Source organism: Amia ocellicauda, chromosome 18, assembly GCF_036373705.1.
Source record: "Amia ocellicauda isolate fAmiCal2 chromosome 18, fAmiCal2.hap1, whole genome shotgun sequence".
NCBI lineage: Eukaryota > Metazoa > Chordata > Actinopteri > Amiiformes > Amiidae > Amia > Amia ocellicauda.
The window spans coordinates 16,890,132-16,916,036 of record NC_089867.1 but is presented as its reverse complement, the minus strand read 5'-3'; the positions used below and the strand labels follow the sequence as shown (position 1 = coordinate 16,916,036).

Below are 25,905 nucleotides of genomic sequence, written 5' to 3'. Positions count from 1 at the left end.
ACATTGAAATGTCTTTACATGTTTGCTCCTCGAATACTTGGTTATTGGAAACGTACTCAGCACTGTTGACCTGTCCTAGGTTGTGTACATAATGCAATGCCTTCCCATACTGAACTGCGTTATGAGACAAATTGTGTTAGTTTTACAGCTATGCAAAACAGACTCATGTCAGATTTCTCGAGGTCAAAAGGTAAGGAGTTGATCCGATTGGACATCTGTTGCAGACCTCATGTTCATGATTTGATCATAATGTAGCAGATTAATATCTTATTCTGACGTGCGTTTTTCTGTGAGCAGTATTTTCCGTAAATGCACACAAAAATTATCCGCATAGTTTACCAGAATGATTATTATGGATTGATACAAGATGGAAGGTGGTTTGGATAGACGAGGGTATCTGTTGTTGTAAGCAGAAGCCCAATTTACAAGCTCCATGGTTTGTCAGAAGAGCAAATATGAAACAACCTTCTTTCTCCAAGGCAAGCTTACCTTACTATTAAGATATATTTGCCTCCAGACATGTGGCATCTGGTTATTTGCAAAGCTGTAAAACTGTAATAAAATCTATAGTTTCATAATGTGGATAAGCTCAGCAGCATACTGGATTTTTAAAAACAAATTGGAAAATGACATGTAAGTAATGATTTATTATTATCTGTATTTCTGTGTCTATTATTAATGTCTCTAAATGATCAATGGTTTAAATAGAAGACATCGCTTTGAGCTCTTGTGTGCTTGGATATTGAATAGAAAATGGATGTTTAAAATTAAACCACAGCTTTTGCATTCAAATCATTTGGCTCAAGTTTGCAGGCTTGAAATCATTGCACTGTATTACATTTCGCGCATAGCAGATTTGTACCCAGTGTAATTTGTTGTGCAAAATCACTGAAGCATTAAATTGCATGTTGAAGGTTTCTTGCTCATAATTGGCTTAATTTATATTCATTAAGTTGGATTTCACTTAGCAAATGAGATTAGAGAGAGGGGCAATATAGTTTGTTTTTTTTCTTTCCCACATAATGCACTTTTTGTTTTGGAATATATTACACATCTTAAAGGCAAATGTCATCACTTGAAGTAGGCTTTGCTTAGCTCTTGTAATCATGTTGATGCTATGTTTAGCATGGCATATCCTGACACTATATATATTTTTCTTTCAGATATAGTACATTGTAGACAGTTGAGATACCAGACGTCAGGGTTACAGAGGAAACCTTGTTGTCAAAAACTGTGAAAAAGGGAAAGATAGATAGAGATATGGAGAAAGAGATGGAGAGAGAGAGAGAGGATTCTGTTGCCGGCTAGTTATTATAGTAGATATATTTAATTGTTTTTTTGAGGAAGTTGACTAAGAATTTAAAATAATGTTGACAAACTGCCGGGTTGAGTAGTTTTGGTACTTGTTCCGTTATTAAGTATTTTTTCATCGGTCTTCCCTTTTAATCTGTCGTTTAGCAACAAGAATAATCTGCCTCTCAGTCCGTATTATTTATTATTATTTGCTGGCTTTAATCTTTCAGGGAAATTAGAACAACAGTGGGTCAGGTACAGTCTGCAGTCAGATTCTGCCCAGATGTTCATGAAGCAATTTCAGGGAAGTTCTGGCTCATCGCATTGTTGTAACCTATTTACGCATTATTGTCCACGTTAGTTACCATTATAAATGACAATTTGTAATTTTTAACCTTCGTATCTCTCCTCAAATATGATTTGTCAGTGTGTGTATTTGTGTGTGTGTGTAAAGTAGAGCAAGGAGGGAATAGTACCAATTTGCCATTCTGTTCTATCAATGAGGAATTTGTGCACTGGCTTACTGATTTATGAGAGACTAATTTAGGTTATTTAAGATTTCATTCCATATATTGTGCAACTCAATATTAAAACCCAATGCATTGCATTTCATTCTCATTTGAAGTGGTTTATTTGGTTTCACCTCACTGTTTTCTATAATTCCTTTTCAGAATTCGACACACCAAAGCAGAACCCGAACCAAACGTCTGAACTCCATTCTTTCTGTAGCATTTCCATGTGAACTGAAAAAAAAATCTAATTCAAATCTCAGCATGAATTATGCGGATTTGAAGACTCAAAGCATGAGTCTTGATTTTAAAATAGTTTCTGGTGGGGAAATTGGCAAGACAGCCAAAGGTGTAGTAATGTCAAGTCAAGTCAGTAGCAGTCTGTATCAGTGATCTGAACTGTGTGATATTGCTTGTAAATGGAAACCACCCTTGACCCCTTCTCTGGTGGTTCTTGCTGAGTAGCAGAGGGGACTGAAGTCATATGCTTAAAGCAACTGTAATTGTTGTGTCAGATGTGATATTTGATATAGTCTACTACCCACACATCCTAACCCAAAAAACACATGTCTGTCTGTACTAATTGTGGAGAAAATTTAGATTAGCTGAAACAAAGCCCAGAGCCCACAACTGGCATGTTCAACTGCATAGCTGCCATCATGGGGATTGATGGCGATTGTATTTCTAACACCCCTGTTTACGGGAATCCGTCCTTCACAGAAATCACAGCACGGACAATTTATCAGTCCTGAACATTAAACTTTGTCTTTTGCCACACTGCACTGTCTATGCTGCTCGGCCAATCACTGCGGTTTGTTTTACTAATCTGGTTACCCTTTCTATCCCTGCAAGGTCCAGTGGTACAGTGAAGCGTGTTTTCTCACCCCAAAAATGATCTTGTCCATGAGGCATCTTGTTGAAGACTGGGCGCTCGATCAGATCAGAACTCTGACCCCATTCTCTGATGGTAAATACCAAACCCTAGTTCTTCACTCTCGGCCAACAGACACCCACCATGGAGTAAAATCAGACCATTAGCAAATTGGCAGCCAGTTGCAGGATGGGTCACAGTTTTGATGTAATCCAAGCCTAGCTCTTTATGTGCTGCTCTTCTTGTGAATTGTGTTGGTTGACGTCCAGAGATGGGGATCTGACAGCATGATTCATCTGTCCTGATACTCACACGTTTCTGGTCTTTTCCCCCGTCCCTCCCCTGTTGTTGAATCATCTACATTAACGAGAAATCTGTTTATTAACCAGAACTGTATTCAAGACCATGATTTTAGCTCTGAACCAAGGGGTGGCTTTTGGCTATCGTGCAACTTATGAGTTTTAGCCTACACAAAGAAATGAATCCACCGCTGCGCCCTGATGTTTAGACAGAAATGAAAAAAAAAACCCATAAAATAATTGGATAAATGGTAGCAATAGGCCTAATTACATTCTGCTATTCTGTGGTGCCTTTCAGTGTGAAGGCAGGTATATAATGCCTCTCAAGTTAGATGTGCAGAGGGAGGGCTCTAATACTGATAAGTGAACCTCACTTTCCTGAGTGGTCATGTCAATAAGTGCATTTATTGAGAAATGCTGTTTTTTATGTTAACTTGGAAAAATAATGCAGAATAAACACTTTTCATTGTTTCTCCACCAGGGTGTTTGAGTGTGTTATTGAAGGTGCGTGCACGCACACATACACACACTCTCAGGGCTGTTTAGTCTATGCAGGTTCCTATTTACAAGCAGCAGTATCCTCTATCAGTATGGTGAGCTGCTGGGAACAAAAATTAATAGCACAACCAGTTTCTGTCCAGTACATGGCACACTTTTCCCAGTGTGGTAGCTTAGCACACTGACAATGGAGTTCATTTTACATTCTGTAAAATTATATTCTCAATTTTAACGAAGCAATACAATGACTGAAAAGGCAACCCCCCCACCAAAAAAAAAAAACTCAACCAATGGAGTGGCCCTGCTCTGTCAGGTGGTTTGGGCAGTTCTCCGCCTCCAGCACATCTGGGTTCCTCAGCAAGGTTCTGTCCTAGTGTTTTTGGAGACACAGAGGTCCCTGGAAAATGGTTTTGATTTTTTCAGTAGTTTTTTGTTGAAATTTATTTTTTGCTTTATTTTGGTGTACGAATCCTCTGGTCCGCCAGCCAGCCAGGTCCCGGCAGCTGTTCTTAAAGGGTTCTCCCCATTCTCGTGTTTTCATGGGCTGTTTTGCATATTTTGCCTCCTTTCAATTTCTTGTTTGTCTAATCATGGCGGGGGGGGGGTTGAGATGGACCTTTTTTTAGAATATCTCTTATTTTCAGTTCTGTGTATCATTTTTTCCGAAGAGTGAATCAGAGTTACTGGAATCACAGTGCAGAACCGAGCGCACTTCACTACATTAGAGAAACTCTCGCAGCTTATTCTGTATTTCACCAATAATCTCCAAAGATGAGCCTTGCCATAGTCACAGGTGAAAATATTGGCATGTGCGACATGATGTGATTCACTGGTTTTGTTTAGTGTAATAAGTTTAAAAACCGATTTAAACTTGACCTATTTCTCAGTCAGTGTTTAATGAACATTGATTTCCCCTAGCCAGTAGTAATTCCAGTTGACTGGAATAATGCTTACAATTACAACCCCATACATATCTAAGCGTTGGCGTACCTTAACTCGGCTTGTTTTTCCTGGAATCTTGACTAGTTTTCGCAGGTAATTTAGCACTAGATCTCCACTTCCTGTTCGCTTTGAGGAGCCCTGTAGTAGCATGCGTTAGTTTGGGCCAGTTTGTGATTGTTGAGCGTGTGAAAACCTAAGCAGAAACCACAGAGGATCTTGCAGAACACACTTAACTGGATACTGAAATAATGGGTATTCAAGCTCAGGAGGTACAACCACTTTGTTTACCTCATTGTATATTATCTGCTTACGTCTTTGGGGTGGCAGTGGGTGGACACTGCAGGATGGCTGATGTTTTGCAGTATAAAATAAAACAAAACTATATCAAGTTAGGTCAGATGAGCTGCTTGGAAATGAAGACACCTAAAAGACAAAATGGGAAGATCAACTTCCTATGGGGTTGTTAACTGTGTGGATCTGCATGAAGAAATTCTGTCTTGATACATGTAAAGCTACTACTACTACTATTAGAGTTATACAAACATTTTATTAAAAAAGAAAACACCACAGCACTTATAACTACCACAGATTATATTTTTTCCCCGTAACGAACCTGCCTGCTTGTGCCAGCCAAAAATGAGGTTTCCACGCGCTACCAGGCTATCTTGAGGGAGCAATCCATTAATGGGAGTTTAATTTTACCTTCTGCTGACAACTCTCTAGCCCTTGAATAATGCGACAGGAGACTTGTTCCCTAGCCTTTCCACCCAGATGCTTTAATTGTATTTTTTCATGAGTAAAAAGCGCTTCTTAATTATGTGCTAAATGCTCATTTTAAAATTAGTTGACAGGGAACTCGGTCCTGTGAGCTGAAAGACTGCCAGTTTAAACGCCCCGCAGATTCAGTTCGCTACATCGGTGAGTCAGTTCATTTGAATAGTCTTTGTCATCATGTAAAATTTGTCTTAATTGGAATCTTTTTAAGTTAGCGTTTCTCCTGTTTTGATTTTTTTAAATTTTATTTCACCCTTTAGAGCCCCCCTGCATTTATAAGACACATGGGTCAATGTCTTATCCCGTGAGCTGAAATTCGAGCAAACTCTTCAAAGCAAGACCTAAGCTGTCAGGAAGTGTTGCATGGTTTGCTTTCTGTGTGCTTTTCAAGGTCACTTTAAAATAAATAAATTATTTTCATTAATGGTGTACTCTTCTATAGCTGGTTTACACTTTTGGTTTGATGGCAAAGACATTTTGAAAGTCTCGATGACCCCAGGGAGTACATGAAATGGGTTTTTTATCTCCAGGTGGTGTCCCTTTTGCTATTTTATTATTATTTTTGTCTGTGGAACCCTTACACTTTGAGGTTGCCAACTGAAGTTGTGACGGCTGCATCTTGGGACGCACACCAACCTGAATTTGTAGTGATTTGCACGGAGAAATGTCTATTTCATAATGTATCATACATAGTTATTGTTCAGTTATTCTCCTCAAGTCTTCATCTTCCATTTCTCTATTGTATTATGCACATCCTTTTTTCCCCTTGATTTCCCTCCAGTGGGATTAAAATGACTGTGGGCTATCTACAATACAATACCCTCTTTCTAATGATATCTCTGAAGTAGACCTTCTGGCCAAAGCACTCTGCTCGAGTCTTAACTGGGTATGAGGTACACAGCTGCACGCCTCCTCTTTTGGCTCGGTTATGTTGCTTGGATATGGAGCTCATTTGGAGATTCGTATATAAAGATATAGGCTATAAAGAGCTGGGCATGTCTGTGCTTGAAGGCACTGTCTTCGGACGCGGCCCGGCCTCAGTGTCTTGGGCTCAGTGACATTTTTGACCTGGCTTTTGACCCACCTGTCAGTAACAGTTTTATTGTTTTTGTTTGTTTGTACTGAACTCCAGGTTTTTGCTTCTAAAGTGTGGATTTTTACATCTTGATCTGCTTGCATTTTGTGATGCTTTTAAGCGGTGTTTGAGAAGAAGGCCCTTTATTAACATAAGGACAGACTGATTGATTTTTCTACTGACCAATTTAGTGGACAACAAAGGCAATAAATGCTCAATAAATTCCACCTACAATGTAATCAGCCATGACAGGCAGTGCAGGGGACTGGTTGAGCCTCTCCAGCCAACTAGTTAGCTTCCTCTCCCTTTGTTGAGTTCTCCTTTTACAGATTTTCACTTTTCTAGATGCTTTTATATTTTATCTTTATTTATCCCCCTCCTCTCCTTTTCTTTGTTTCTTTCCTTCATTCCAAAAGACCTGTACTACGCTTGTGTGTTACGGGAACCTTCAGTGCAAAACACAGGAGCGTGGCCTGGCCCCTCTGACGCCCCCATTGCGAGATGTCGGTGTGCAGAGAGGCTGCAGGGAGGGGATGCGGCTGTAATCCCCCAAGTGCTGGGCCGTGTTTCCGAGGCACTACCAAGTCCCTGGGATAAGCAGTATTTTCCAAATTGCTGAAAATAGACCAAACAAATTAGTTTTAGTTTTTTCTTTTGAGATATATATAAGGTAATCTCTCAAAAAAAAAATTATTCTAAAAATCCCCTGATACAAGTTCCAAAAAAATGATTCATGTATCTTTTCTCGATAGTAATGGAATATGAAAGCTTCCATTTAGCTTAAATCCATGATATTAATAGTAGTAGTAGTACTATTAATATTCATAATAAAAATACTGTTTATCAAGGAGTCTTAGTCAGGAAACACATGCAAGTCTTTTTGCATTAAGGCATCTGCTAAATTACTAATAATTTAAATAATAATGTTTGACCAGAGAGAGAACGTTTTAGAATTCTATAGGGCACCATAAAAATGACACATTGTACACCTGAAAGTGACAGAAACATGAACAGTGCGAGCGTGTGAGTGAGTGTGTGGGCATAGTGTCTTTGAGTTTAAAAATATCCATCATTTTAAAGGGATTAAAAATAAAATAAATATATATATATATATATATATATATATATATGACGCAGATGCAGAAGAAATTGTCACCAAAATAACAAGTTACAGCTTTTAATCTGTCCAACTGGTTACATACTCCTTTTTTATTTTTTTAAATAACATTGTGCAGCTTGTAGGATTCAGAGCAATGGTGCTTAATAGACAAAACTGTATTTATTTACTAGCTATTTATCTATTAATCTGTATTATTTTTATTTTTATAGAGGCAACTTTTTGTTTTGCTTCTTTTCAATTCTAATACAATGGAGAAAAACAAATCTTGTAAATGATTCCCCGGTCTGGCTTATTTTAATTTTATTTATTTATTTATTTATTTATTTATTTTTAACCTTCTCTATTTTTAGCAATTCAGTTTATTATTAACCAAATTATTTTTTACTTTTTTCTCTTTCACACAAGCTCGGCTGTGTCTTGCAGACCGTGTGAGTTGACACACCAGTCTCCTCCCACACATGCTCCCACAGACTGCAAGCACAACTCGCAGCTGTCACAGAGCCACGATGAAAAGCCATACAAATAAACTGAAGACAAAATATAGATCCTTGCGTTTGTACATGTGGGGATTCTTCTACATCCTTAATTCAGAAGCCTGATCATTTTTTTACTTTTTTTTGTTTTTGTTTTTTCCCCCAATCTGAAAATTGTAGCCTGTTGGAAAAAAAACCCGAAATACCCTTGTCTGGCATTAGTTTAAACTTTGATTAAAAACAACAAACAAAACAAAAAAATGTTGTTAGTTCCTGTTATTATTTTATGCATCTTGTCTGCAAGGGGTGAAACACTAAAGAAAAACAATTCACATTATATCTAAACTTCAATCTTTAGTGGGGTGCTGTGCCACATATATAAAGATTGACCAAGTCAAATGCTGCTGTGCACCTCCATTTCGCCTCCCTTTCCATTTTAAACGCACATCTTTTGCTGCCTATACAGGGAGCTGCTTTTTGGAGCAAGGATAGTTGGGGGCATTCCTGTCCCAATCTCTGCGGATGTGCTGTAGGGGCAGGGAGGGGGTTTCTGGATCTCAGCCGCCCCAGCCAGCCAGGCGAAGTGTGCAGCGACATTGTCATTGCTGCCACGCCGAGGGTTATGATGAGATATTTCTCATTGTGGGATATTGTGTGAGACCAAATGGTTTGCAGTTGGTATAACTCAACCAAAATACTGAACATTTGGAAACAGAAATTATTATTATTATTATTATTGCAGCCACAAACTCATGTTGCTAAAAGTCTGTGTCTGTGGAGAGCTCCTTATGCTCTTTTTTTTTTTTTTTTTATTGTGGAAGGCTTTTTCCTTGGAGATGCCATCTGTTAGCACTTTATTTCATATGCACCTTCCGAGACTCGCATATTACTGCCTGTTCTGCAAATCACAGGGGCAAAATGATCATTATTGAAGCCCACGTTAGTTTTGAATGTTCCAGTGCTGCAGTATCCAAACATTTTCTTCAATTGTACAGTTCAGCTTTAAAAATCATCATCATCATCATCATAATAATAAGTAACACCTTTTATATTTAAGTGAGCAATTTGTGGGTGTAAATATGTAAGTGTGGAGTAATTACCTATGTACTTCTAGTGTAGGCCTATCAACAATTTCATTACACATAGTTTTAATGTAGGTAATGTGTAATTATGCTGTTGTGTAATTATACATGCCGATATGAAGATGTGTAATAATTGCACAGGTAGTTACAAATCATCTACATCTAACTATGTGTCACTACACTGTAAATACCTAAGCAGTACATACACCCAAACAATGCCTGCTTAATGTAAAATATCAGAATATGAAACAGACTTTTCTTTGTTAATCCCAGCTCTCCAGAAACGGCTTAACAGTCAGTGCACAGACCTGTGAACAGAGCTCAGGGATTCTAGTTATTTCAAAGATGTATGATTTGTTTTGCGGCTTTTGCAGCGTTGTCAGCACGCCTGGCCTGCGCTCAGCCACGGTCTCGGTCACCTGCACATCTGTGAGTGTCATGTACAGTATCGTTTAATGGAAATTTCAGATAGTGCTGCAAGTGGAAATTATGGTAAAATTTGCACAAAATCTGTTGTTGGTTTGTAGTGTGTATATTTTTATAATATATAAGCATTTAAATCTATTTGTATCCCCGATGAGGTTTAACTAAAAGTTGATTTAGCAGAGACAAGCCAACTCAAAGTTTTTAAAGCCACAGGTGTGTTTGTGTCTTTATAAATATTATATGTATATGTAACAACTATTCTGTCTCATATATATAGATCTGTCTGTCTGTCAGATTCTCCTCTCTGTTCATACTTTTATTTTTTTAGAAAGTATTGAAACTTCACTGCATTTTCTTTGCTAATCAAATCAAATTGATACACTTTATCAAGTGTATGAATATATATTGAGGCAACTGAATATAGTTTGGTGTTTATTCAGCTGACTTTTGTAATTTTCTTTCAGACCATTGGACCTAATAGTGTTTTAAAAGTCTTTTAGGTTTGTTTGTGGGTATATATTGCAGTGTGCTCACCAATAAGGTTGAATTTGAATGTATTTAATTGTAAAACCCACCATGCAAGTGTGCAGCAAACTGCAGACAAAGAACACAATGTATCAGCCCTCTCCTGCTTTGATGTTCAAGATATAACTTTTTCTTTTATGTTGTTTAAAGGTGAAAAGGTCCATCAGTGCAAAAACGGCTTTTATTAATACCCCCTCTCCCTCCACCATTATACATGTTTTACTAAGTTTGGATCACCTTGAATTACAGAAATGAAGAAAAGCATTTCCCACAATGGGTTTGCTAACTGAGCCCGGTAGTCACTCCTAAGTCTTTGTTGTTTGTTATGTGTGTTTTTAATATATATAGCTCTGGACTTGATTTTGACTTATTATTTTGCAGGTGGTTTCACCCCAACATCACTGGGATAGAAGCAGAACAGCTACTCCTGACCAGGGGGGTGCATGGCAGTTTTCTTGCCCGGCCAAGCAAGAGCAACCCAGGAGACTTCACGCTCTCCGTCAGGTAGAGTTCCGCAAATTCGCCGTCTAGTTCGTTCAACGGTCACCACTGTGGTATAGAAAGAGTACAACAACAACAAAAGTGAATTTCAGTGTTTCTCTGATGTATAAAAACCCTCCTTTCACTTTGACGTCTGCATATTGTTTAGTAATAGATGAAAAAAGAGCACAAAAATCAGTTATGAATATCACAGGCCCATCATGGTTAATGATCACAAGGAGAATCCAATTAAGTAAAATGTGTCATCATTTCTGTTGGTAACGTGGTGGAAAAAAAATAGTTTTCGATGTTGGTCCATGCGGTTTAACAAAATTTGAGTATCGGTGTCGACAGGAGGAAATCCGAAACCTGTATTATTTTCCATTCATTGGGGCCGGAAGCTTATACAAATGTTGTGATCTTAATATAGTTAGTCTGCCTTTTTAAGCAATGCATAAAATGATGGATATGCTCACCTATTTATTTATTTATTTATAATGCCATTATTTTTTGTTGCAGATTTAATTTCCCCAAGGTCTTAAGCGGTGTTAATTAGATTAATGAATTTCAGTTCCCAGGATCAGCTGGGACTATTTTAGTGACAGAAGAAGGGAAGTGAGTAATTAAACATTAATTTTGCAGCGTACGGTTGTGAAAAACAAAATACATCTGCAACATACAGCACACATATATGTATGTATGTAGTATGCTATCAGATATGATATCCCTTCAGGGCAGTTTCCCTATGTCATGCCTTCCCTATTGTCCTTCGAGGGTTTGCAGATCTTTGGCCTAGAAAGAGTGGAAATGCATAAAGGTACCATTCCAGTATTTATCGGACATCTCACAGTTTTGCCCGTTACTACAATTCTTTACTGATCTAGATCTGCCGATTTAAGAATAATAATTATAATGAGTGAATCGACCTCATGAAAAACATGACGGAGGTCCAGAACGGTACATCAGATGAGTGTCAAGAAAACCCCACACTTCTGAATACGTGATACACTTCAAAAGCAATATGTTCTTCCTCGCAGAGTTAATTTACCCTCCAAAATACTGGTATAAACTGTCACACAGGAAGTGCTAAAAAAGACAAAGATAAAAACGATTGTGGCAATGGAAAAAGCAGTCGCAAAATTACACTAACTCACACGAAGAGATAAAAAGGGAAACTCAGCTGCTTAAGTTTCCAGACCAGACGCTGTGACTATAGGGCTGATGATGTTAGATTTATATAGTTCAGCTGATTTTAAAGGATAGTGTTGGTCATGCTTCACAGTCAGTGTTAATATATGTGACCAATGTTCTTTTTAAGCATTATCTTTTTTACAACTATACATGTATACTTGTATAACGTGTGTCCATAGTTTTGTATTTATTATTTTGAACTAAAACAGGCTCCCTTGCAAAAGATACACAATCCAAATACCAAACCTAAAGGATGGGAAACTGTTTGTTATATACGTATTTAAATTACAGTTATATACAAAGCTATACCTCGCTTTGCATGAGAGAGAGATTCCGGAATCTAAATTTAATCCGTGCTGATTTAATTAATTGGGATGCCTTTCATAAAAACAAAAATGAACATGAAAATGTGTAAATCCTGATTATAAAGGTGCTGTTAATCTGAATATTGGCTTGATAAATTAACAATAATACAACTAATAATTATAATCTCAATAATTTCACCATATTTATTGGATTTTTAATTTTAATCTGCTGAAGTTCCGTACTCCTGACTGATGATCTTTCCCTTACTTTTGGTTATCAGTATTAGTATTATAATTATTAAGTTTTGTTCCTTTTTTTAAACTAAAATAATGAAGCTTAACAAATCTATCATGGTCAACACTTTTTTCAAGGGGAGGGGGTTTCAGTCTAACTGCAGGGAGCATGGGCTTTGACAGTTGTTTTTTTTTCCACACCTGCCATGAGGCGATCGTTTCAGTTTTGCAAACGTTTGATACTTTTAAAAATGTATTTTTTTTAATTAATTGTACATTGTATAAATTAATACATTTAATACATCTGTGCTATAACCTATCACTATCCTTGCATAGTGAGGTTGTGCAAAGTGTGGTTTACCTGTGTGTGTATGTATGTGTATGCTTTTTTGTTTTGTTCTGTTTTTTGCTTATATGTTTATTCTGTATAAAGAAAGGGAAATGGGGCAGCAGCTGATGTTTATTAGGAACAAAGCAGTGGGAGAAAGTCCCTGAGGGCAGCCTGGGCACGTCCTGCTACCTCACCTGAGCTCATCGCAGCCCAGTGATGGATTGATTGTGTCTGTCCAGTGAACCTGGAGTGCTTTGAAGAGGGATAGAGTAATGGGAGAAAAAGGCTGACCAACAGCTCTCCTGCATTTTAAATCTTCAGAACAATTAAAAAATATAAATTAAATACATTTTAAAATAATATTAAAAAAGACAAAACTTAAATTGCTGCACTCCAGTGAGAGGGGTTTGTTGGGAACCTCTTGGAATGCATTGTGTGTTCCATGGAATTGTGGGGGTGGGGCCTATGGAATGTGGGCGGGGCCCATGTCTGTGGGCAGTGGTTTGGTTTGGTGATGAGGTGAGAGGCTTGCGCTGTCTCCAGATGAGTGGAACTCTTCACATATAGTAGGCTATCGCACACTGCCCGCCTCCTCTCCATATTGACTTTCAGGCCTGCCCTGGGTGAGCGACAGCAGGGGCAGATAGCTCACTGTAACATCACCCTCGCTCTGGCTCTGCACACCCCCCCACCCCTCCACATGCCGCAGCCCTTATATCAGAATATCAGCACTGGGTCACGCTCTGCTGATGAGATGGAACTGGTGACATCGCCGGGTTCACTTTAACAGGGATGGGACAGGGATGGGCCTGCTCAGCTATGCCGGCGCTGTTAGCTATGCCTCAGGCGGGGTGCGGATCAGATTTTATTTTTCGCTCTGTTGTGTCCCGAATAAAACTTTAAAAGGTTGAGCTGGGTCGCTCTGTCTGTCTGTCCACCAACACAATGGCGCCATTTAAATCATAACTGCCACAGTGGAACCGCCTGCAACAATTTGTGATGTGGTAGTGGTGGGCTAGCTCGCTCATGGGATTAGGCAGAAGGGGCTTTTTCCCTGGGGGTGTTCCCTTTTTAAAACTCAAATGTGCTCGTTGACTCACTGTGTGTCACTCTTCTGAGGGTTGCTATACCACTTTGTGCTCTGTCCTTCAGCATGGCAGTTGCTGGCGCACAATCTGACTACCAGTCATGTCCATAACAAGAGGGATAACAACACTTCTGATTAATTTTTGTTTCGGGAAAAATTGGGAAGGACAAAAATTGGCAATAACAAATGCAGGAAATAACTAAAGCATTTATTGTATTGTTTGAATGTTGATATTTAATGACACCAGACATACTAGTCTCTTATGAATCACTTCTGATCTGGAAAACAATGGGTTCTTTCAAACACATGTTAATACACCTCTGGAGGAAAAGTCCTCTACCTGATTTGGATCTCAAAGAACCTTGTGTTTTTCCCCGGAAGTAGTTTTGCCGAAACCCTTGTGCTCTCGATTCTTGGCCCGGCCTGGCAGACGACCTGTGAAAAGCAGCCGGAATGAAGGAATGTAGGTGACAGCATAAGCAGGGTCCTCGGAAATGAGAGAATCTCTTCCCTCGGTCCGCAGGAAGGGTAGACAGGGTAGAACTGCGAGACCTAGGTGAAGTGAAACACAAACAGACCAAATGAGGCAGGAGGGACGTAGCGAATGTTGGAACCGGTTTTAATAGGCCTATTGATTATTATTAGGTTGGAAAAGCAGAAGGAGGAGCGCTGGTGGTGTGCAGTTTAGGGGGGAGTTAAAGGAAAATAAACAATAGTCCTGCCCCTGCCATGAACTGCCTGAAATTCGAGAAACAATGCCAAGGAGGTAAAGCAGTCAGTCTGCATTTTTTAATTATTTTTTCCTCCTTTTTTCTCTGCAAGCAAAAGGGATCAGGAAATGTAGGTCAGGTTTCTGCTGGGTGACTGGCAGACTTGCACAGCTTTTTTAAAGGCTCAGCAGGTACCTCCTAGAGCAACGCCCCCCAACAACCACCACCACCATCCCCACACACCCGTCGCCTTCCCATCCCCAAGATTAACCCCTCTGACAGCTCGGGGCAGCTGTCACTCAGACAGAGTAGGATCTCGGGGGTCGGGGGGGATGGAGGTGTGGAATCGGCCTCCCTGTATAAGGCAGCCCACTGCTGGTGAAATCAAACCGAGATGGCCGGGGTGCTGACAGGAAGGGGATATCTGTATTTTAAAAAGACGGTGTAGCTTTTCAGGAAGAGTGTTTCCAAGAACAGTGGCCAGGCCGTGTTATCGGAAACCTCAAAGCCTATTAGACATTAAATCATGCTGACAGCCAGAGCAGGCTGGTGGTGAGGACCTGCAAGAGCCCAAGCCCCAGCCCTAGCCCCAGTCCCACCCCCACCCCCACCCCCACCCCCGGTCCCGGCCCCAGTCCCATCTCTAGCCCTCGGTGCTTCTTCTCGCAAGTTTTAATTTGTTTCTCTGTGATGTGGGTTTTCAGAGCCCTGCGGCCCCCACCTGCCAGATGCAGTTCATTTTCTAACTCTCAGAAAAGCTTTGCGTGGGTTTCCCCTTGTAAACAGGGACAAATCTATTAAAGGATCCGTACAGCACCTGGTCCTGAGGAGATGTCAATGGCGTGTTGTGGGTGGCCGGCGAATGACCATGTAGGCTCTGGGTGCTGTAGGAACGTGGCATGGGCCTACCCCATGTCCAGAACGGGGGGTCGCAGTGAGTTGACTGGAGGTACCCATTGATTACTGAAGGGGAGTCTGCCCCCTTGATCAGCTGATCTGGCAATAGCTGGGCTGGCTGTAACGTAACCTCCTGGAGGCCTAGAAACACCAGGGTGACGAGTGTCCGTGAAGATCGTGCCTTGCCAGCACAAAATGTCCTGGAACAGGTTCTGCTGATGCTGTTAGTTCAATGGAAATCCGTCACTGTCGTGGGAACTTTTTTATTGTTTTTTTTTGTGTTGCAATCCAGTCACAGGCGAAATAACGGCATGGACTGGAAGTATGTGTGAGAGTGTGGGTGTGTGTGTGAGAGAGAGAGAGAATAGCATATGAGCCTATACATGAGTCTAGGAGAGCATGTGTGTATGAATATGTGTGTGTGTGTTTGTATGTGTGCGTATGTGTATTTATTTATTTATTATTAAGGAGGAATCTGTAGAGACGGGATGCGCTCAGACTTGCTCAGGGTCATTCAGTGCTGAGGCCTGGCAGGGAGTCAGACGCATTTTTCAGCTCTTTTATTAGAAGGCTGAGGCAGGGTGACAGCTGCGCCTTTCCTACAGGATTGGGAGTAATGTGTAAATTGGCTTTTAAACGAGACCACACAGCGCTCTTAACCCCATGCTGCGGTTTGGGGAGAAAGTTGATGGGAGGTTTGGTGTAATTTTATCCAGACCTAGAAAGAGGAGGGAAAAAAAACCAGGCCACAAAAATCACGGCCATGTGCCTGAGCTGCACCACAGAAATTCAGGCAACCACTTCTGAAGTCTGGAGCTGATTAATGAGGCCACAGGCTTGCAAGAGTGCTGGAGGGGAAAGCCAGGAGACGCATCCATGCCCCATTGATAGTGTTTAATCGTCTCGCTCGGGATGAGTGGCTTCAGGAGTTCAGCCAGTCAGCGAGGGGAGAGAGGCTGTCATTTGGTGGAGGCCCAAAAGCAGGGTGTCATAGTTGAGGGGAGCAGTTGATTTTAGGGAGGGAAAAAAAAGAAAAGAAAAAGGGGTTGCGTATCACACGGTATAGGTTGTCTCATGTAATATCCCGATTTGTGCAACACACTTGATACTGAGAGACTATGATGAAGTCAGTAATAAAAACATCCGTCTTACAGTAGTCTTTTCCTTGGTTGTATTTTTAATCACCTACCTACGCCCGAACACCTTAAATGTCAGTTAGGCATCTGGAAACCTACCCGTGCCAAGAATAAGGGGTTTATTTTTTACACCATCGAAGAAAGGTAGAGAGCAGCATTCTTTGTTTTGTCACGTCTGAATGTTAGAGTTCAACCTGTTGTGGAAATATGACCGTAGGCAGAATCGATCGAATTAAAACTGAAATGCATGGATTGAATTGGTGTTTTGATTTTAGTGTTAACTGCTAGGAACCCAGACAGGACCTGATCTAGTCTGGAAAATGTGTGTATGCATACGTGTGTCCCTGCAAATAAGCCACCAGTGATGAACAAAAGAATAACAACAAAGAACAAAACGAGTCTGTGGTTTACGTGAGTGTCTTAAGGTTTATAAGGAGAGTATTTCCGCATTTGCTGTGACCATAAACGTCGTCTGGGCCACACAGTGGTCAGGGCCGTGATGGTGGGATGGGAGGTCCCCCCCGGGGTGCACTGCGGCCTCCTGAGACAGGGGCAGTGCTTCAGCGGAGTGCGTGCAGCATCGAGAGAGAAGTTTACTATTAAAGTCTTCTTTGGTAGCCTTTTCCCTTTCTAGTTGTGAACTGCAGGTGGCCTCTGTGGGGGGGGGGGGTCTGTAGAATCTGTACTAGCTGTGGCAATTATCCAGCCATTACAGAGAAGGAGGCGTGCGCTCTCGGCTTTCTCCCAGGATTATGAGATAGACCTTTTTTCTTTTTCAGGGCCTCGGTCCTAGAGCCTTAATAGACGCATGGGACTTGGATCATTCTATTATCTATGTCTTTCACTTGCTTTCTCTCTCTCTCTCTCTCTCTCTCTCTCTCTTAAATCCATCGCTCCTTTTCCTCCCTCTCCGTCTCATTTCCACAGGCAGAGAGCCAGGGCAGACTAGCAGAAACATTTCTTTACTTTTAATGAGCCATTACAGAACTGATAAACCCCAGGAGCCAGGGGAGAAAAAAAAAAAACGATGTAGCTTTGTAATGAGAAAAGTACATTATTTTCTGCCAGGTCTGACACCAGCATAAGCTCTCCCTGAGAAGGGATCCAGGATAAGTGGGGGATAATATTCAGTTTCCTTTATTTCTTTAGATAACGGCGGCTAAGGATTTTGAGGCATTACTGCTCTGGCTAAAGAGTATGTGATGTCAGACTACCCTGCTTACTTGTATTTAAACACAGCAAAGGGCAGCTTTTTTCATTTTCTCTCTCTCCTCTTTCTATTTTGGCATTGAGGTTTAGCCCCCAAAGAGAGAGAGGTCTGAGTAATTAACTGGTGTATATCGTGTTATAAAATGTTCTCGCACAGAGCCGTGATAATCTAATCTAATCCAAAACCTGGGTACAGACAGTCTACTGTCTACTAGACTACTAGGTTGTAAACCACATGACAGGCATGGGTCAAAGGTCAGTGTTGTGCACTTCATTTCACATCATCACTTTTGATCCTTTTTTGTGTGATATTTGCTTTCGCTCTGGCTCTCTGGGCTTTTCTCGTATTAATTCACCACAAGAGATCCTGGAGAGGCAAACCAGCATGAGAAGGAGCCCAGGTGAAATATCAACACAGAAGTGGTAATTACAAATGGGATTGTTGTCGGGGTCCAGGCAGCTGTGTCAGAAAGGACTGCCGAGAAGCTGCTGAGCTGAGCTGGGCATTTATACAGAAGGGCACTATCAAGCCGGATTTAAGTGCACACCATCTTCTGTCTCTCCTTTTTCTTTTTTTTCCCACTTTTTGCCTGGATTGCAAGGACAGCTGTTAGCTGGATAATGGTTTAAAAACAGCAATCTGACACAGTCTCAATGGCACGATTGTGTGCTCTCCAGCTTTTTCTTTTTTTACAATACATTTTTTTTATGAAGAACATTGCTCTGGCAGTGAAATTCGGAGTGATCTAATGCAATGTAGATAAAATTAGCGAGCAGGGTCTCGTCAAGTGAATGGGCTTCCGGCGGATCGCACGACTGGACCCACAAGCCCCCATTGTATTCGGACAAAGGCTCAAATATGGTGTTAATATGGTGATGAAATCAGCGAAAAATGCAAGTGAGAGAAAGTCTTTTTCTTCAGAGCTACAGCCTTTGAGACATTAACCAAAGGGTCCAAAACAGCTGGAGAGAGGAGAGATGAGGAGAGCAGGGGCAGGGGGGTCTGAGCTGCTGCATAATGAGGCTAATTTAAAAGAGCTATATAAAGTCATGGTGTTTGAGGACTGGAGCAGGGTGTGGGTGTTGAGGTGAGGTTTTGCCACTGCTGCTGGGATCAGTTGTGAACTACATAAGGTGAAACAGGCTGTACCCACAGACAAGGACCCACACGTGGCAGAGCAGTTACACTTTTGATCCACTGTGAAGAGCACCCAAAGCCTGTCCTATCACGGCCCCCCGTCAGCGGTATTGCTGCACAGAAACGCATCGTGGTAATTCAAAGCACCTTTGCTTGTGTTGCAACAGAAAGTAGCTCAAAATACTGGCCTGAAGTTGGATGTGAAAGAGAAACTAGGTGCGGTAGGTTTAGTGCATTCTACACGTTAAAAATAATTAACACACAGTCCTAACCTCACCCCTAACCTCACCCGTCTCCTAAGTTCTGCAGAGTTGCATGCGCACCCGGAAAGCCCCTTGGAGTTCCGTGTTATCGAATAAGACCTCGCTCCTCTCCAGCGCCATCCCTTTGCAGCCAGACTAACCATGGCAACAGCTGTAAAAGGCAGAGGGATGTGGGGGGTGAGAGAGAGACAGAAAAAAGGAAAGATGATTGATGAGTGTTGTGGTCAGATGAGACCAAATTCGAGCTCTTTGGCATCAACTCAACTCGCCGTGTAGGGACGATGGACGGGGCCATGTACCGTCAAATCTTGGGTGAGAACCTCCTTCCCTCAGCCAGGGCATTGAAAATGGGTCGTGGATGGGTATTCCAGCATGACAATGACCCAAAACACACAGCCAAGGCAACAAAGGAGTGGCTCAAGAAGAAGCACATTAAGGTCCTAGAGTGGCCTAGCCAGTCTCCAGACCTTAATCCCATAGAAAATCTGTGGAGGGAGCTGAAGGTTCGAGTTGCCAAACGTCAGCCTCGAAACCTTAATGACTTGGAGAGGATCTGCAAAGAGGAGTGGGACAAAATCCCTCCTGAGATGTGTGCAAACCTGGTGGCCAACTACAAGAAACGTCTGACCTCTGTGATTGCCAACAAGGGTTTTGCCACCAAGTACTAAGTTGAAGGGGTCAAATACTTATTTCCCTCATTAACATGCAAATCAATTTATAACTTTTTTTAAATGCATTTTTCTGGATTTTTTTGCTGTTATTCTGTCTCTCACTGTTAAAATACACCTACCATTAAAATTATAGACTGATCATTTCTTTGTCACTGGGCAAACGTACAAAATCAGCAGGGGATCAAATACTTTTTTCCCCCACTGTGTGTATATATATATATATATATATATATATATATATATATATAATTATTTTTCTGATGACTCTGCTCTTCAGGGTAATCAGACTGGTTTTTTTTGGAGGAGGGGTGGGGTGGGTGGGCAGTTTACAGAGACCCAACTCCAGACAACACTTGTGTCAGCAGATTCTGTACAGTCAGATAAGACCAGGCAGGGAGAGCTTCTTCTGAAGGCAGTCAGTAAGCAGTGTCATGCCTCTGAGCCGGACTGCGCAGTGGGGGGGCAGGAGCGGCAGCTTTTTTTTAAGAGTGTGGTTTAGATGTCTGAGTGTGCGTGCGAGTGTGTGTGCGTGGGAGAGTGTGTCTCTGTGTTTGGTGTGTGTTTATAAATATACTTATACAAAACTGAAAATCTTATACCATCTTATTATGAATAATCTTCTTAAAAATACACAGAAAGTACAGTCTTGATGCCGTGAAGACCCTGTTTTTTCCTTTTTTTTTAATGGTGAAGACCATAAAAGGTTTTTCTCTCTTGTGATTCTCAATATTGACTGTGAACCAAGTGCTGTCTTCACTGTTCTGTCATTTCGGACTGGCAGTATTATTGTGTACCGGTAGTCAGTCCTTGTGCTTTGACCACATTTAAACTGCCTATTCTCCCCCTATAGCAAGAAAGAAAACAAGTGTTAAAATACAGCGAAGCCACAAATCCCACAACCTGTAACAGCACACCTCATTCAAACATATTCAAACTGCTTTTAACTTAAACCTACTATAAAGTACAGAAATTAAGAGAGGTACCCGTTGCAAATTACTTATTAGTTTGGTCTTGAATACTTTTATCTAATGATTGATTTAGTCATCCGTTCATTTATTTTATGTATTTGTTTAATTTGAATGGCATTATTTATTTATTTTTACTCTGAAACGTTCTTTCTCTGGTAAAAAATAGATAATTTTTAAAGAAAATCTATCATTGTGACAGTGAGGTTCATAGGTTTGGGTTGTGGACAAGGTCATTTCTATCAGGGTTTTAGTGCCATGACTTTGCCTGCATTATGTAAATGGCACCTTTTACATGTGGGAGGTAGATCTTAGCTGTTGTTTTTTTTAATTATCCTGTTGATTTTTCTCTGCACAGTTCATGTGTTTAAGTGTGCCATAGGAAACGAGGGCGAGGGTTGTTTGGTGTCAGCAGGCTTGGTGAGCAGACGGAGGTGTGTGTGGGTGGCAGAGGGCTCAGACCTCCCAAACATGGCACTTAACTCGCAAACCAAAATCTGTGATAAAATAAAGCTGAGGCACCCCTGCAGAGTCCCGAGCACTGACTCCGGTGGTTGAGTTTCGTTTTGTTGGTTTTAATTTGCATGTTCTTGTCTAGTGTTCAGATTTGTCTGAAGAGTCAGTAAAGCAAGCAAGCAAGCAAGGAAATTAATGCACTAACAAACATTTGTTTAAAAGTTAAAGGGAATAAAAAAAGTGCATGCTTATTGGAAATGCTGGTTTATTCTTGTAATAGTTTTACTTGAAAAAAATTATGTATATATATGTGTGTGTGTGTGTATATAGATAGATATAGAGATGTATACATATATACATATAGAGACACACACACACACACACACACGTTTGAATTATTACATTTACTCCTGGAATAAGGAATGAGTTTCTCTTACACTTCTATAAAACACATTTGACAAAAATAGGTCATTCATAGTTTTTCTTAAACTGTGCCTTCACCATATTAATGAAACCTTTGGGTGAATAGTTTTTTTTCTTTGTTTCAGAAACCTCAAAACGAATGTTAATGTTAGCTGTTTTATGGTATCCTGCTGTAACATATAATTTTAAGCTTCATGAATAAAATCTAAGGAGAATTGTGGCTGTCAGGAGTCATAGTACAATGCGCCTTGAATGGGCTGTGTGGAGCATATCTATCAAGCTTGATTACGTCAAGCCGCAGCGTGATTGGCTGCAAAGAGCCTCCCTCCCCAGATACACAGGATATGTGCTGGTGCATGCGAGATCTCACTGTGCCCCTAAAAACGAGAAAAGGCGGCAGGGTAATGAGAAGTGAAGTTTGAAGATCAGAGCACTTATCAGTCCGACACTAATTTGAACAGAGACCTTTCACTCAAAGAGGCACACTCCTTACACTGAGCCCTCACTGGGGGCCACAGTCACACTCCTTACACTGAGAAATCACTGTTGTCTGCGAAGAAAAAAAAAAATACTATTATTTTTAAATGTTTGATTTTGTTTTTAATTCTCTTTTCCCAGCGTTTTGCGTATATTTTTCCAAGGTCAGGGAGACCAACAGAAAGGTCTCCACATCGGCAGGACAACTCCCACCCCCGTCAGAGCACACTTTAATTGGCTCTTCAATATAATCACTATGGCCAATGAGGTCTCTTATTTATAGGAAGCTGATTGGGACAGGCTGGGTGCAAGTATTTCATAATATTATGATGAGGCGGGTTTCCCCTCCTCTCCATATTGCATCAGCGTCAGAGGAAGCTACAGCGTTGACGTCATGACAAATAGTAACACGGGCCCATTTGTGTGCCCAGTTGAATCAGAGCTGTTTGACCAGCTTTCAGTTTGAGAGAAACCCTTGTGTACAGAAATGCTCAGTTCTGTGGGCTAAAATGAGGACAACACCCAAGATGTTGAAAATGTTAAATATTAACAAGTAAAAAAAAAAAAAATGAATTACAGTTGTTCATCCTTATGCTGCTTTTATCACTTTTCCCTCGTGACATTTTTTTGCTCCAGTTTATAGTGTAAGTCTCTAAACCCCCCCTTTGAAAACGGTGAATGACCATGGCAGGTGTTTCTCGTGTCTTCCAGGCGCAATGATGAAGTCACCCACATTAAGATCCAGAACTCGGGGGACTACTACGACCTGTACGGGGGCGAGAAGTTTGCCACCTTGGCCGAGCTGGTGCAGTACTACACTGAGCAGCATGACCTGCTGCGGGAGAAGAACGGCGACGTCATCGAGCTCAAGTACCCCCTGAACTGCAAGGACCCGACGTCAGAGAGGTACGAACGAACCCCATGCCGGTCCCGCTGGAGGTTGTTCTCATTGTTTTTGCTGTATTAGTTGCCACGCTGGCTGGAGCGTTTCACTGTGGCGTGTTCTGCAGGGGGTCCCCTTTAAATGACTGACTAAATGATGCTATACCAAATAAAGAAATGGTTGGTTGGTTGGTTGGTTGGTTGGTTGACTGACTGATAACAGTGTGCAAGTTTTGCTGCATGGATGCCAGAAAATCTTGATTCCACAGAGTGTAAATCCTGCCCCTTCAGGTTCACACCTCCCTTGTCTTTCGCGATGACACAGCAGCTGCGTTAGTCCTGCGGGGGGGAAAGGAATGGGAATTTGTGTCCCAAGACAGCGTCTGCTCTTAATAACTACTCCGTGTGTTTTTGGAAGATTGTTAAAAGAGGACAATTAGGTTGGAATGCAGGCTGCCAGCACACTACCCCACTGTGTTAAAGCACTTCAGTAAAAATAGTTTCACCCCAGGTTGTAAATGTATGACCCCCAGACCTCCGTTTAACATTACTAACACTAACCTTAACATGATTATATTACTAATGCCATGTCAGAGTTTATTTATCTTTCACATTTTTTCACACGTAAGCGCAGGTTGTTCTGCTACACTGGAGTATGACTTACGTCGCACGGCGGTGTTTCGGCGAACCTCTGTCCTCTACATTGTGGTTTTTCGTTGGAAATTTAAGTTATTTAGAAAGATTTTCCCACTGACGGCCTACCACACGCGCATTTGCAGAAAAACACACCGGACATCCTGCTTTAGTCAGTAATGGCTAACTAAATACATAAATAAAATGAAACCTGTTCAAAATACTACTGTGAGGACAGGAAAGCAGGCGCCAGTGCTCCAGGAATAGTATTTGGTCTTTTAGAAATAAAAACACAACAGCAACAACAACAAAACACATCTAACAGAGGACCAAAGGGACGTTCTGTGGCTTGGCTGTGCTCCCCCTCTGTGAGATATTAGTGAGCTCTGGTGTGTGGTTTGTGGAAACTGACTTTTTGGCTGTACCAGCTACTGTGTATCTCTAATAGTTCCTGAATTGCCTTTTCTTAATATCTGTCTGTGTGTACATTTCTAACATCTTTGCCACCCAGATGATACTTTATTGATCTGTTTATAGAAAACTAAATATCACAGGAACCAAAACTGGGAAGGGCAGAAGTAGCAGCTCTGTGTGCCTCCCCAGAGCCCTTGTGTTACCGTGCTGCCAGCTTGGGTTAATGGGCACCTAGTTTTGTACTAGCACAGAAACAAGCCTCGATGAATCCCTTTCCAGAGAGATGTTTTCTATCCAGAGAAAGCCTGTGTTGACCAAAGCTGCCTGTGATCTGCAGATGTGTTGGCTTGGAGGTATACGCACTTGGCCCGTTTACACACTCCGTCCACAGGAGGCCCTGGTTTTGGATATGTAACATGTACTCACGCTTTGCACACTCGGCAATCCCAGCGGCCTTTATGGGCTCCCTATGAAAATCCATTTTAGTCTGTTTCAATTTGAGGGTATTCGGATTGTCAATTATGCTTTATCTGGTGCAGGTGGCTGAACTAAATGAGAATGCATTATGGGGTAATGGATACTTCATCTCCTTCTCCATCTTATTAGTATTTCCAAGTTCTCTCTTTTATTACATTTGAGTCTGTTGGACAGCTGGATGAATGTAATAAACCAGCAAAATAACTGGAACCGGAGTGCCTCTGAATTGAAGTTAAGTGATGGCAGTGAGGCCTTTAATGCTGAATAAGCAACACATATTGCCCTTTCATCAATTATGGATTTGCCTATTTCTTAGCTACTCGCTTTCTTTGCTGACAATGCTCAACACGTTTGTCAGCACTTTCTCTTTTTTGACAGGTAATAAGTGCTGACAGAGCCTGTTGTCATATGAAAAAGAAAATTAAAAAAGAAAAAAAAAGAGAGAAATTGAATTTCCCAATCAAAACACTTGCATGCACATACACACACACAAAAGGCAACTGATTCTTGGGGAATAAATGTGTAAATTGGAGATCCAACAATCAAGAACAGGTGGTGGTTAGTGACAAAGAGAGAGCCCTCTGTGTGTTGACTGATAGGAGTCCTGTGGCATATTCAATGAGGCTGGAGGCAAATGGGATGTATGTGGATTCATCAGCCCAATTAAAGGTAAATCCTTCCCAGGCTGGAGCATTCTGCATAATAATTATTATTAATAAGGATCTAATTTACTGAATGTGTTTTTAAGAGCAACTAAGATTTGTCAATAAAGTAGGAAGGGTTTTATGTGGATTTGGGAAGTAATTTCATTTGGTGGTTTAGGGTTCTGGGTTCTGAGGGAACCCAAGAACATCAGGAAGGTTACAAGACTGTTCAGTCTATCTTTGCTTGTCCGTTGTTTCTAGTAACGGATCGCTCTGCGGATTTCATTTGAATCCAGCTGCTCTCTCAGAGGGATGCTGCAGCTATGGGGTCAGGATTGTTGAATCAAAATTCATGCCGCTCATCCTGCCTTCTGTTCCCCATCCTGAACGCACCTGTTCCTGCTTGGCTTCTGCAGCCTCTGGTTCCTGTGTCGGGGCTGAGCGGTGGGCTGGCCTGTACCATTGCGTGCGGGGATTTTGATGACATGAGTCACGCAGCATATTAATCGGCTGATGACTGGAGCAGGAGAACGGAGACCACAAGCAAGTTTGCCTTGTCCATCTGTGGTGTTTGTCTTGGTGTTTATCTGCCCTGAGTAGCATGTGTGCTCCACAGTTTCTTCTAAACAGGAAGAGGGGCTAGTTAGCAAACCACATCTTCTGTAGATGACAAAACTCTGAACAAAGTCCCCAAAAGATGAAATGTGCTCTTTGTCAAGGCTGCTGGAGGGGAGGATTTTTATTGAATCAATTGTTTTGTTTTATTTATTATTTTTTTTGGAAAGAGGGAAGTGATGTCAGATCACTTAAGTGAGGCATCCTATAACACAGAGAGTAACAGTGAATCATTGCTGGTCATTAAATTCACACAATCCAGCAGGTTCTTATACATGGGTCTTCTTAAATCCTTACTTGTGTGTGACCTAGGAAATTGGTTAAAATTGGATCAGTTCAAGTGAATAATGAGTTTAGCTGACCAATTAATTAACCAATTA

The 25,905-nt window shown here is 41.2% G+C and overlaps 1 protein-coding gene across 2 annotated transcripts in view; it reads left to right on the top strand.

Moving 5' to 3' along the window:
- Positions 1–25,905, top strand: part of ptpn11b (protein tyrosine phosphatase non-receptor type 11b) — a 57,092-nt gene that overhangs the window by 17,497 nt on the left and 13,690 nt on the right. For both annotated transcript variants that reach the window (XM_066691235.1, XM_066691236.1), the window contains exons 2-3: positions 10,269–10,391; positions 22,572–22,766. In XM_066691235.1, coding sequence (XP_066547332.1) covers positions 10,269–10,391; positions 22,572–22,766 — 318 coding nt within the window. The remainder of the gene's footprint in view (positions 1–10,268; positions 10,392–22,571; positions 22,767–25,905) is intronic.